We start from the raw sequence: 12,668 nt of genomic DNA on the forward strand, positions 1-12,668 counted from the left end.
GAGATCAAAGAGTCAGGGTATGGAGGCTTCCATCCAGAAAATAGGAGATGTTACCACATTTTACAGAGGGATTTCCAGCTACCCAAAAGGACCAGCTCTGCTTTCGAGGCTGGTGAGCCCTGAACCTCTTATGGCTCTGTCCTGGCTAAGCACCTTGAGACTTTAAGTCAGTAAAGGAGGCTGAAAGTCAAGCTTCCCTAAGTCTGTAAGGTGGAGGTGGGACTCCGTGCTGGCCAGCCCTATTCCTTCCCCATAACCTTGTTGAACTGAAGCATGGGAAGCTTTCTGAGGATTCGCTCCCAGACAGGACTCAAGCATTAAACAGTGTTCACTGATAATTGTGTACAGAAAAGAATTGAGTAGAAGGTGGAGCGCCATTCTGGGAAAAGTCCAGGAATAGTCACTTGACTGATGGAAGAGTGCTTTAGTTTAGCCACCCAGCCTTGCTTGAGTACCTGTTGTTAAAATGTGGTCTTCCTCTAAGCAGCCCACTGGGGAGGGAGGTTGGTCAGTGGACAAAAGACAGAAGTATGAAAGCAAATAAATTACAAGCTGTGAAAGTCTTGAGGTACACTAAAAAGTATTTTTATCATTGGTTTTTCTTGTCATAACAACTGTCTGAGCAGATATGAAGTGATCATGACCTCAGCGTGCCCATCACTGTGTCATGAGGTCTCTGATGCCCTTGTCTCCCACACCTGTGAAAAGATGCCTGTATCCTCCGGTGGCCCAATTCACAGCCAAGAAGTGGGGCTCTTACATGGGGAAAAGTAGAATCCCATAGGAAATTGCCTTTTTGTGAACAGAGAGATGGCTGGGCTTGGTGTTCCCCAAGGTCCCTTCCTGTTCTCTAAGCTGATGTTTTGCTTCCAGAGAAATCAGAACTAGGTCTTTGCTCACCTGGTTCTTTGTGAATTACATGCATGTACTGTGTACTTCATCACCTGCTCACACCTGAAAATCGTCTGTTCTTTCCCTAGCCTCTGTTCTCCAGTAGTCACCTTTCCCTTTGCTCATTGACTCCTATAAGCTCCTCATGCCAGCATGAAGGAAACAGCTTATAACTCGGGCCAGTTGTGATCGTGTCTGTCCCATAGGAGCTGATGCAGGAGAGCAAGGTGAATAAAGAGTCAGGAGCAGAGTCCACCCTTGGGCTGGGGAAGGCAATGGAGATGACTTGTTTCAGTGGGACCAACTGGGGGCTTTAACAACCCCTTTACCCAACCCTACCCCAACAAATAAGCATGACTGTTTGAAGGTGGGCCCAGGTGACAGTGAGTTTTAACCTCCCCTGCATTCCCATGTGTGGCCAAGCTTAGGTGCATTGGTCTCACCTACCTGACTGTTTTGTACATGGGGACACAGACTGAGGCCAAGGGTCCCCTTCCAGCACATCCCAGCCCAGCCCTCACTCTCAGGCCAGAACTTTCCCTTGCAGTCCCTGTCCTTGAGCCCTGATCAACTTGCTCCACTGGACCCCAGGGTAACCCTGCAACAGCCTCATTGGTGGGCAGGGACTGCAGCAGTTCCCGTGCCCGCAGGCTGAGAAGAGGCAGGCTGTCTTCCAGAAGAGCCAAGGAAAGAGCCCTGACCCCATGCAGCTCCCACTTTGGTGCTCCCTCCTACACCAGTCTCTAGAAAGCCATTCAGTATAGCCAGGCCACGAGGCCCGCTGGGCAGTTACTTTGGATGACTGGCCACAGTTCCTGCCTTGGAAATGGAGCCCATGGCCCATTGTGCCTAAGATACGTTAGAAATGCTGGCCCTGGGCTCTCCTCTCCCATCCTCTACATCCCAGCCATGCAGTCTTCTGTGTGGTTCTTTTCCCCGCTAACTTTCCCAAAGTGACCTTTCCTTAAACTCTCAGTATAAGTGGATTTGTTATAACAGGACCACTTTGCCCAGCCCTGGGGTCCTGAAGCCAAAGGTGACTCTTCTCCACTCCAGATCACCTGTGAGCACTTAATGGTGAGTGGATTAATTTGGTCCACATAGGTGTTTTCAGATACGCAATCATGCAGTTATGGATTACTTCTTTCTTACTTAGTCACTCGCTCAAAGCATTGTGTTCTAAAACGACTCATTTTTGGGAGACTGGTTTCCTCATGAGTGTTAAGTGTGAACCACACCAGCCTCTTAATGTGGCCATTGTGGAAGGTCCTTGCTTGTAATTGTTAAACAAGACAAGGAACCCCCAGGTGTGTTACTCAGTGTGGAGACTAGACATAGACACATCCATCAATGGCGTCAGCACATGAAGCTTTTATTTTGAGCCCTGCCTGTCTATTACTCAGTGTCTGCTTGGTTATTAAGGTGGCTGCTATTTTGATGCAAGACTAAGTATTCTTTATCATTCATTAAAATACGCAAAGACCTCTGCTTGTTAACTGTGCCCTATGATAAGGAGATGGCAAAGCCTCGCCTATGAGGCAAATTGCAGGGTGAAAGTGACTGGTTGAGTTGGCCGCCTGCCCTTAGCCACCTCATCCATGGCAGGCTACCCAAGGACGGGGGTGGGGGTGGGGGGAGCATTACTAACATATTTTGGAAAGATCTAATAAGGTGGTAGGAAGGGGAGAAGAGTACCCCTGAGTGACCACTGCCTCCTTCAGGGCACAACTTTGTGGCAACAAACAGATTGTCATTTTAGATAGAAGAGCAGAATTCCTCTGTGTCTCAGGGCACCCTGTGACGGTTTCTTTCTACTGATTGGTGTCAGTCCTTTCTGAGCTCCATGTCTCCATCTCAAAGAATATTCTGTGTGGTTCCATTCACCAAGAAGGGAAACAAATCTGTGAACTTAAAGGAACAGGTGAGCATTTAGGTTTTGGTTTTTTTTCCGCTTTAAGGAATCTTAACTTTATGTATGCCCCTGTACATGTGTCTGTCCGTCTTTGTCTTAATCAGGCTTCTATAACAAAGTAACCATATACTGGGAGGCTTATGAACACTGAAATTTCTTTCTTCACAGTTCTGGAGGCTAGAAATTCATGACCCAAATGCTAGCTGCCAGCTTGGTTTTGGGCTGGTGAGGGCCCAAACTGGTGACAGACTACCAACTTTCCCTTGCATCCTCATGTGACAGAAAGGGAGCTGGGAGCTCTCTGGGTCCCTTGTGCAAAGGGCTTATCCGATTCATGACAGCTCCACCCTCATTACCTCGTCACCTCCCTGAACTCCACTTCCTAACAGGAGAGAACATTTAGGCTGTAATAGCGCGTGTGTGCGCGTGTGTGCGCATGTACACCTGTTCAACTCATGAGAAAAATATCCAGGTTTGTGCCATCTTCTTAAACAGCAAGTTCTTGTAACTTAAAAAAAAAGATATATTCTAATTTGGTTATTTTCAAAATGAGCACCTTCTTTTAGAGTGTGGGAAAAGCTGGGTGCAGCTTGTCCACATCGAGGAATTATGCGTTTGTGGACGTACCTGGTTTTCTAGGGTGAACACCTGCTCTGAATGATGGATGGGCCTGTGGGGCCCAGACTACCCACAAAGGCCTCCTGTTTTCAGGTGGGATTCAGCTAGGGTGCTCTCGTAACCACCCAGCAATAGGATGGCCCCAAAGGACAGTGGGGTTTGATGGATTCTCATGGAATTCCTTGGTGGTCCTGTGGATTCTCACGTCATATGAGCCCCTTGAGGACAGGAGTCAAACCCAGCCACATCCTGGCAGGCCAGGCTCAGTCATGCTGGTTGAGCGTGAACCTGGCTGGGCCTTGCTGGGTCCTGGATTTGTGTCTACTGCCTGACTAGTGACCACAGAGCTGGCAGGGCAGGGCACCTGCTCAGGATGACTGAAAGATGGCAGTCCTTGAGCTGTATAGTCACTGTAAAGCATTATCTACTTACTGGTCACCTGAAAATGCTGTTCTGCAAAGGAAGGCTCAAGGGATGGCAGACTTGAGTGAGGTTGTCAGTGTCTGCAACTGTGTGTGTATTTCTGCTTGTGGATTTGTTATCTGTAATGGCAGTCTGGCTGTGAAGAGACATACAATAACTAAATGTCAGTGACACTGCCGTTTTTTGGCTATATAGGGGTTTGAACTGAGGACCTTACATCAAGTACTCTGTCACTTTAGTCGCACCCCCAGCCTTGTTTTTTTTCTTTTAAGACAGGGTCACTGTGTAGCTAAGGCTGACCCAGAACTCAAGATCCTCCTACCTCAGCTTCCGAAGCACTGGAATTAGAGGCATATGCCACTATGCCTGGCCCTGAAATAGCTATTTTTTCATTGTTGAGGAGACATGGGGAACAGAGCAGGGCAAAAAGGCTAGGGGGTAGGCACTAATTTTGCAGGTGGCCAGTGCACCAGCAAGTATGACTCATGCTTCCCAGTGGATCCTGTTGTAGATAAGTATGGACTTAGTTGTGTATAAACTTGGTATACAGGTGTGGAAGGAACACATCTCAGGTGGGCTTAGGCACAAGGCATTTTGGTGTGCCCCTGTTACTGTCTGGGACTGGAGGAGGGGTTGGAGCTAGGACAGTCAGCCTTTTCACTTACTGTCATTTTCTAATTTTATAGACATGTATAGAGGTATAAGGATTAAGGAGCTGTCAAAGGCCCCAGAGCTGAGCACCTAGGCATGCCCTTTGTGGAATTACACAGCCCTGTGGATGGGGGCAGAGAGGGAGAGGTGGCTGCTGCTGAGAGCTGCTCTTGGAGTGGCAGTGATGTCCACAGCCCCAGCCCCAGTCACAGCCCAGAACCCTGGATCAACCAGACAAAACAGCCGGAGAGACTGGGGTTCAATTGCCAGCTTTCTTCATGATTAACGAAGAATTCAGAGTAACTGTACCTGAACCGAGGGGCAGATGCTCAGAACCACAGTTGCAGAGCTCCGTCTCAGGAGTCTTAGTGTGTTGAGTTCCTGGGGTTGCAGTGCATCCTGTTTCCTCATGTGTGGGCTACGTTTAAAATCCCTAGTGCTGGTGTGCAGTGTTGAGGTGGAAGTAAGGGGCTTATGGTCTGAGGCCAGCCCTGGGCAAAAAAGCACAAGATTGAAAAATAACAAATAGCAAAAAGGGCTGGGGTCATGGCTCAAGTGGTAGAGCACCTGCTTACCAAGAGCAAGGCCCTGAGTTCAAACCCCAGTACTGCCAAAACAACCAAATCAGTTCCCTGTGCTCTCAGTCCCCTTTGTATCATGCCCTGGTAAAAGCAGAGTCTCTCAGACAGCTCTAGCTGTCTGTCAGAGACCTGGCCATGTTGTGCAAATGGAAACTTAATGTTACTTAATTACAAGGTAAAATTGTAGCTTCTGCAGAAAGTCCAGCTGATGATGGGGAAGGGAGGTTGGAAAACCACTTGGTGCTGGTAAACGAGGATCTGGGAGAGGTAGACCAGCTGACTGTGAGAGGAGAGAAAAGGAGGACAAGGGTATGTGAGGAGCCTTTTAAAAAGGATTTGAATATCAAAAGATTAAGAGAGGCCCTTGCACAATGATGCAGCCCTTAACAGTTTCCAAAAGACCTTTCTGATTATCTTACGAAAAGTAAAACATTGAGCAAAGGGTTTTGGGGTGCTGTTAAGAAAGAAAAGGTATACACAGAAGCCAAAAAAGATAAAGAAAGCTTCATTCTTTGTTCTTTTGAACAATCTAGAACATGATTATAATTGCATGCTGTCAACCTAAATTTTGTCAAATGTGATATAAAAAATAGACTTTTACCTTCTTATTTTAGCCCCATTTTCTTTTTAAGGTAAGAACCCAGACAAACCTTTCTATCCACCCTCCTTCCCAAATCATTTGCTATGAAATGAGTAGACTTCATTCAAATGGATTTATTTAAAGTTACCCTACCACCCTGCCCCGCTCCTGTACCAGATATTCTTAGTTAGCTAGGACCTATTCTTATTTCAGCCTGGCAAAAGAAACTAGCTTGAGGGGGTTTTAGCAGGTGGCGTGCAATTCTTCAGCGATCCGAAAAGTTACTGTTTTGCATAGTCATGCCGGTCTCTGAGAAGTTCTCCTAAAAGAGTAATTTCTTGTTTCCAGTTACTTCTGAAATAACAGGCTTCCAGAGACTGTAACTTTTTTATTGCCTCTTAATGACTCTGAGGTTTCTTTCAATGTGGCTTTAAAATTTCAATTTTCATCAGTTATGTAGTTCAGATCTCTGATATTTGAATCCTTAGTCTATTAGCTAATGTTATAAAAAGCTTTCACACAGCACCAAATTATACTGAATGTTACTGGAGGTCCCCTGTCCTTTTTCTTTTGTCTTTGGGGGGAAATTGCAGCCTAAAAGGGTCAGCCACTTCTGTAATCACCACAAAGAGGCTTCGAACTGTGGGGAATGCAGCACGACAGGAGGGGCCTGGTGTCCCTGTGCGGAGTGGGAACCAGGCAGCCTCTTAAAGATAGCTTTCGTCTGCTTTGTTTTGTTTTCTTACTGGACTTTATTTTTTAAGACAGCTTTGGGTTTACATAAATGTCTGATTGGTTTTGCAGTGCAGTTTTAACTCCTGGTTTCCTCTCCTTCTGCAGACGCCGCCTCATCTCCCAGAGGTCATCTTTGGAGACCCTGGAAGACATTGAGGAGAATGCTCCTCTCCGAAGGTAATTCTGCCATGTTTATTTATGTATATGTCAACAGCTGGTAACACAGGTCGATTTTTTTTTTAAGTTCTTAATCTTCAGAACTAAAGTTTAAAAATGGCCACTTGTCTCCCAGTGACTATGAATGTATTCCTAATTCCACCCTAACCCTGAGGGCCATTAGAGCTGGAAAACTAGAAAATTCCAATCTTGGACTGATTTTCCTGTGAACGTGGGACATCTGCCCTCCCTCCCCTCACCCCCATGGAACCCAAGGCCTTATGCAAGCCCGTGCTGGACCACTGAGCTGCATCCTCAGCTCCCCTCCTTTTCATTGTAAGGGCTGCTTCTTAGTGGAAGAGCCTGGTATTATCCCAGATGTGATTACACAGTTGTTATGATCTTCGTTTTCAGCAGGAGCAACCAGAGCTCCTTAGGAGGTGACCATGACATCACTCCTTAGCTAGTTGCTGGAGAAACCTGGTTAGGGCAGTTGCAAGAGCTCCCTTGGGTGAGAAGCATTTCATTTTCCCCTTTGGATTAGAAAAACACTGGCGAGGCATCTTTTTTGGGTGACAGCAGTTGCTGAGCTGTGCAGTGCCTGTGACTGGCAGGTTCCCCTCCTCTGGTCCCGCCTTCTCCATTGGCCTGTGTCCATACTGAGGTCCAGCCAGGCCCTCGTTGTGAAGGAATAAATACGCACATGCTGTGACTCCTTGCATCCTCCCTGCAGCCCTAGGCTGGGTAGGGCTTGGTGCAGGCTCATCCCTGCAGAAGGAAGGCAAGATGGGACACTGGGGCTTCACCAGGACTGTGAGGCAGGCAGCAGGCTAGAGGTCCACGGAAGGATGTCACCTCCCATGGACTCATGGTCAGTTCCCCATGAACTTGCTTCTGTGCTCCCCTTGACTTGGCTGCTGGCAGGACTTGGAAGTCCATGGTTCCCCCGTGAGCCTGGGAGGTGCTGCTGTGCAGAGTGTAGTCTTCCCCTGGAGAAGGCTCCTTCCCTATCCAGAGCCTCACTTCCAGGATGGAGGTCATGCCCACAGCCCCACCTGCACGAGAAGCCCAGATATCACGTAACCACAAACTGGTCATGGATGTGACATCCGAAAGTTAGGGCCAGAAAGTCTGATGGGCACTTTGAAGTCTGGAAACCTGTGCAGCGTCTGGGAACCCTGAGGGATGATGGCACGGTGCTGTGTGCTGACATGCGTGACTTGGGCACAAGTGTCCTCCTGTAAGGCACTGCTTACGTGTTGGAAGGCCATTTCCCTACAGGAGCCGTGCAGCAGCCTCATTAAAAGTCAAGCAGGAGGATGGGAGGGGGATCTGGCTTTGACATCTGTCACCCTATTCATTGTCAGGGTTGAGCAAGCTGGCTAGACAGGCATCCCCTTCCTCCCTCAAGTTCCTTGTTCCTCTTTCCTTGAAGCTATGCACTTGGTCAAGGAGGACGGCCTTCCCCACAGAGGAGACTGTTCTTCAGGCCTGGCATAGGAGTAGCTGCACTCCCCTGCTAGAACTTCCAAACTAGAGTCAAGTCAGGAGCTGGGCACTTTGGCAGACACCTATAATCCCAGCATTTGGGAAGTGGAAGCAGGAGGATTGAAAGTTCAAGGCCAGTCTGGGCTACATAGTGAGACCTTGTCTCACAAAACTAAAGGTTGGTGACATAGCTCAGTAGTAGAGTGCTTACCTAGCATGCATAAGGTCCCGGGTTTCATCCCCACCACTGAAAAAATAAAAAATAAAACACTACTTTAAAAGAAAAAAAGAATCAAGTCATGGAGCTGGCTTTGGTCCAGATAAGAGTGACGGTGGAGGAGCAGTGTTCTCCAGTGACAGTGAGCGGTAAGGTTGCCTCTCTGACCAAGGCTGTCCCCTAACCGTGTGGCAGACAGGGAAATCAGTGAGTAGAGCCAAAAGGCACCTTGTGCCTCCTGAGACTTCTGGAAGCCATGACCTTTGGAGCTGTGTGGCAACTGAGAGCAGAAAGATACCAGGCAAGAACAAGGTACCCCTTCCACAGGGATTCCACGACAGGGCTGTTGTGTCTCTAAGAAGATAAAGGGGAGGAGATGGGAGGACAGCCTGGGTGCTGCGTTCCTGGTCTGTGCCCTGTCACCCCTGCAGCCTCCTCTCAGACTGGCAAAGGAGCTCAGTAAACATGGCTTACCTGCCTTAACTAGGGTCTGATCCACCTCTTACTGACAGAGTACCATACTGGATTTCAAAGGAATCTTTTATAAATAAAAAATTTTTTAAATAAGGAGAAAGTAAGGCAGTTTTAGAAACCCTTATTTCTCCAAGCAGACTTTTTTTTTTTTAATCTTAAAAAAAGTTCTCATATTTGCTTAGAAAGAAATTTGCTTGTTTGGGAAATAAAATTAGTGTGAAGTAGAAGGGTCATTAGTTTGGGACTGTGGTGACCTGAGTGCTTGGCTTGACTTTTAAATGGTTATATGACCTTACAAACTCAGAGTCTGTAGGGCCTTGGTGTTCCCATCTGTAAAATGGGAAGGCTGAGCTCTTTTCTTTCCATTCTGTGATAAGAAAGTAGCAATAATGGCAGTAAGGTATTTTGGTAACTGTGGGGTGGGAAAGCTATTAGCCCAACTTGCTTTTAAGCTCAGCACATAAAACAAATGCATAATTAAGTGTATCCTATAATCAGTGCTAACAAGAAACAGCTAATCTTTCATTAAATTAATTTTTGATTTAATTCTATCCTAATTTAATTTTGTATCCCTTAAAATGTATGTGTTTAAGTGGGTATTTACGTGTGACTGCAGGCGGCTTTGAAATTAATTTGTTCTTTGCTTAACCTGCTGCAACCTGATGAGGCCCAGTGTTCGTTTCCTTGGCAATTGTTGCTAACACCACAGTTCTCTCCATGCATTTCTTAGATTCCCTGGCGGTTTGGTTGAATGTTATAAAAAGGAAGATAACAAAAGCTTACTGAATGAAGGGCTAGATTAGTAGGGTGTAGAGTTAAAACTGGGAGCTGGCATTTATTAAGTCATTCTGTCAAAAGTCTGACTTTTCTCAAGCGTGTCATGGTTTGTTGGCGTTCTGGAGGGCAGGAAACTCTAAGAATTAAGCACTTACAGCGAGAGGACTTTGAGGAGGGGGAACACCTGCCTGGCGCTTACTGGTACAGCAGAAATAAGATGGTAGCAGGTCTCTACTAGGGACTGAGAAAGTTCTTGGTTGGCCTGCTGTAAAGATGGCAGCCATCACTTTTCCCAGACCATTTAGGTTGCTGGGTGCTGGTGGCTGCAGCTGTTGGTCATCACTGCGGCCACCTCCTTCCACCTCCTTCCACCTCCTTCCACCACCTTCCAGTTGGCTGGAAGCCAACTATGGCCCTTCTGCTAACTCCAGTCCTAGTGGAAGGCAAGGAGTTAAGCGCTCCTCTTTTCTTCAGGCGTAGGAGGCAGGGAACAGCTCCAGGTGTTCCTCTGTGTGCTGGGATTGGTACCTGCTTCCCCAAAGTGGGATGAGGAAGGTTCCAGAGCGTGCTGAGGTGGATCAGTGGGATCAGTGAACCAACTGTACTTGCTCACTCTAGCTCTTGGCCTGCTGCCCTCAGACTGGCCGGCCCAGGTGGCTCTGGTTTTGAGGGTAGAGTGAGGTAAGGTATGAGTCCATTCCTGAACTCTTGGCCCTGTCCAGAAACTGCTAAGAGGCATGCCTTTCTTTATGCTTTGAGAGATGCTCTTTCCAGCAACCCCATGTTTCTAGAACTTTCTATGTACAAGACAGTTGGGAATCTTGAGTGGCCTATAGACTCAGCCCGTCATTCAGAGTCAGAATGGGGGCAGTCTGGGTCTGCTTCTAGACAGTGGCCCCAAGAAGACAAAGTGAGGCCTTGTCCCCTTGAGCCCCAAACTGATTAAATCTGGGTTTGGAAGTTAGGGTGGAAGGGAACTGGTGGGAATGTGCCCTACTTTAACTGCCTGAAACCCGCTCCTAGAAGGCCTCAGGCAGTGCTCTGCACATGTTGAAGACTGCATTTAAAACCAAGAATTCAGGACCTTTAATAAAGGCTGCTGTTTTGAAGAGTAACCAAAAAAGCACCCTCCTGGTCTGTTAACAACAGCAGTGACAATAATCGCATCGCAACAATACTTGTCATTTGTGTATGACATGTGGGTGTATATGCACGTAGGTACACTGACTTGAGTGTGTCACCTGACAGCTTCTGAAGTTTATGTAAGTTATCATTTAGTCCTCACAACAACAGCAGAGAGGAACCGGGAATAGTAATAATAATGACAGTTGGGAACCTTGAGTGCCTCTGCAGTCATGCATCAGGGTGGTAGTGCATTTGGGGTGGAGGCCAGGAGGCCACGGTCTGTGCAGGAACCTCCTGCCCCATTGTAGTGAATGGTGACCAGAAGTGGAGCGGAGCCTTCCTCTTCCCCACCCATGCCATCTCTCAGCGAGAGCCCCACAGTAAATACCTGATAACCTGTCTTGGCTTCATCTATATTCATTTACTTCAGTGGTGTTTAGTCAAGTTAAATTACATTTTAAGGTGATGTTTCTTTAACAACAACAAATGAGGTCCAGCATGCTAGGAAAAGGCTTCCAGAAGTTTGAAGAGGGCAGGTCAGGCCTGAGCCCCGTGGAAATGGCCCTGGGGGACAGTAAAGATGCGGATTGCCCTGTACGTCCATGACTCCATCCATTCCCACATGTGCCCCACACCCACCTTCCCGTAGCTCTGCCTCCCAGTGAGTCATCTTGTTGCCTCTTTGCCTGAAACCTCCAAGTTAGACCTGTGTGACACCCAGCTCAGAACTCTGGACACTGCTTTTCTGGAATTCCTTTCTGAAGGTGAGGCAATGGGCACCCACATCCCATGGCAGGAGTCAGCTCTTGGGGCCACTGGTCAGAAAGAGGTTTTGGTAGCAAAAAAACAAAATAGAAAAGTCACAGCATCCTTTGTGAAGAAAAGACCAAGCTCCAGACTGTTGGGTGTTTGCTCTGGTAGTGGTGACATTGCAGTATTGTGACTTAGTATTTACCAGGTAACTTAAAAAACACTGGATATTAGTAAGATTTCTTCTGTCTGTGGTCTGTCAAACCTACAGTGCAAGCGAATTTACATTCCAGGAAAAAAAATTTTTGAATCCAAGTCACTTTGGTTTAATAGATAATTTATTTAAAACTTATCTTGAAACAAACAAAAAACCAGTAATTTGCAGGATCTCTGATTCCCATTCAGATTAAGCTGTGATTTCCCAGGCATAGACAGTTGGGGCAACTGTCCAGGTAATTCAGGCCAAAATTCTGCTCTGGAAGAAAAATGACTCAGGGTTGTTTTTAAACTGATTTTTCTATGTTCTTTCTGCCCCCCTCCACCCCCAGCTCTAGATCCTTTAAATTTACAACTTTCTTTTCCCTTTACCTCTGTTGAGTCGGGGGGATTCTTTGTAAGATGACAGTGAAGAATAAAGTCTTTGGAATCTGTGCAGGTTATGTTATTGTGACTAAGGACAATCATTTTCATCAGCTAGCTTTTCAGAGACTCATATAAAATATTACCGGTTTTATCAAGGAAGTTGTCTGTCATTGGGGTTTTTAAAGTTTCCTTGCTCCCAGCCGTATTGTCTCCATCACCCCTGCCGATTTCTGCCTGCCTTACAGTGACTCAAACCATTCATCTAGTCTTTCCTTCCTGTCTTTGTGTGGAGATGTCTCAGATGTCCAGCGGGCAACTGACTGTGTTTTTAAAATGACTTTATTTTTCAGATGTCGAACTCTCTCAGGCTCACCCAGACCAAAGAACTTTAAGAAGATTCATTTTATCAAGAACATGCGACAACATGACACCAGGAATGGCAGGTACTACTTAAAACAAAAGTTGTCTCCAGGGTCAGTAGGTGGGAGGGACCAGAGCTGAGCTGGGCTAAGCCCTCACTTTTAGGATGAACAGGATCCATGGGACCTCACCAAACATCTCTACCCCACTCACTCCAGAATCACCAAAAGGAATCTAGAAAATAGCTTAGCAAGAGGCTTAGACAAACATACTGAATTTTTGATAGCACACAAATAATACTTTTATAGAAAACTTTAAACAGAAAAACAGTCTTTTTCTGTGTTTCTT

General features: G+C 46.7%; 1 protein-coding gene across 3 annotated transcripts in view; it reads left to right on the forward strand.

Moving 5' to 3' along the window:
- The window catches only part of Cables1 (Cdk5 and Abl enzyme substrate 1), a 100,978-nt gene that overhangs the window by 33,839 nt on the left and 54,471 nt on the right, over positions 1 to 12,668 (forward strand). For all 3 annotated transcript variants that reach the window (XM_074070154.1, XM_074070152.1, XM_074070153.1), the window contains exons 2-3: positions 6,497 to 6,568; positions 12,311 to 12,403. In XM_074070154.1, coding sequence (XP_073926255.1) covers positions 12,375 to 12,403 — 29 coding nt within the window. In that variant the 5' untranslated portion in view covers positions 6,497 to 6,568; positions 12,311 to 12,374. The remainder of the gene's footprint in view (positions 1 to 6,496; positions 6,569 to 12,310; positions 12,404 to 12,668) is intronic.

Source organism: Castor canadensis, chromosome 4 (assembly GCF_047511655.1).
Source record: "Castor canadensis chromosome 4, mCasCan1.hap1v2, whole genome shotgun sequence".
Lineage (NCBI taxonomy): Eukaryota > Metazoa > Chordata > Mammalia > Rodentia > Castoridae > Castor > Castor canadensis.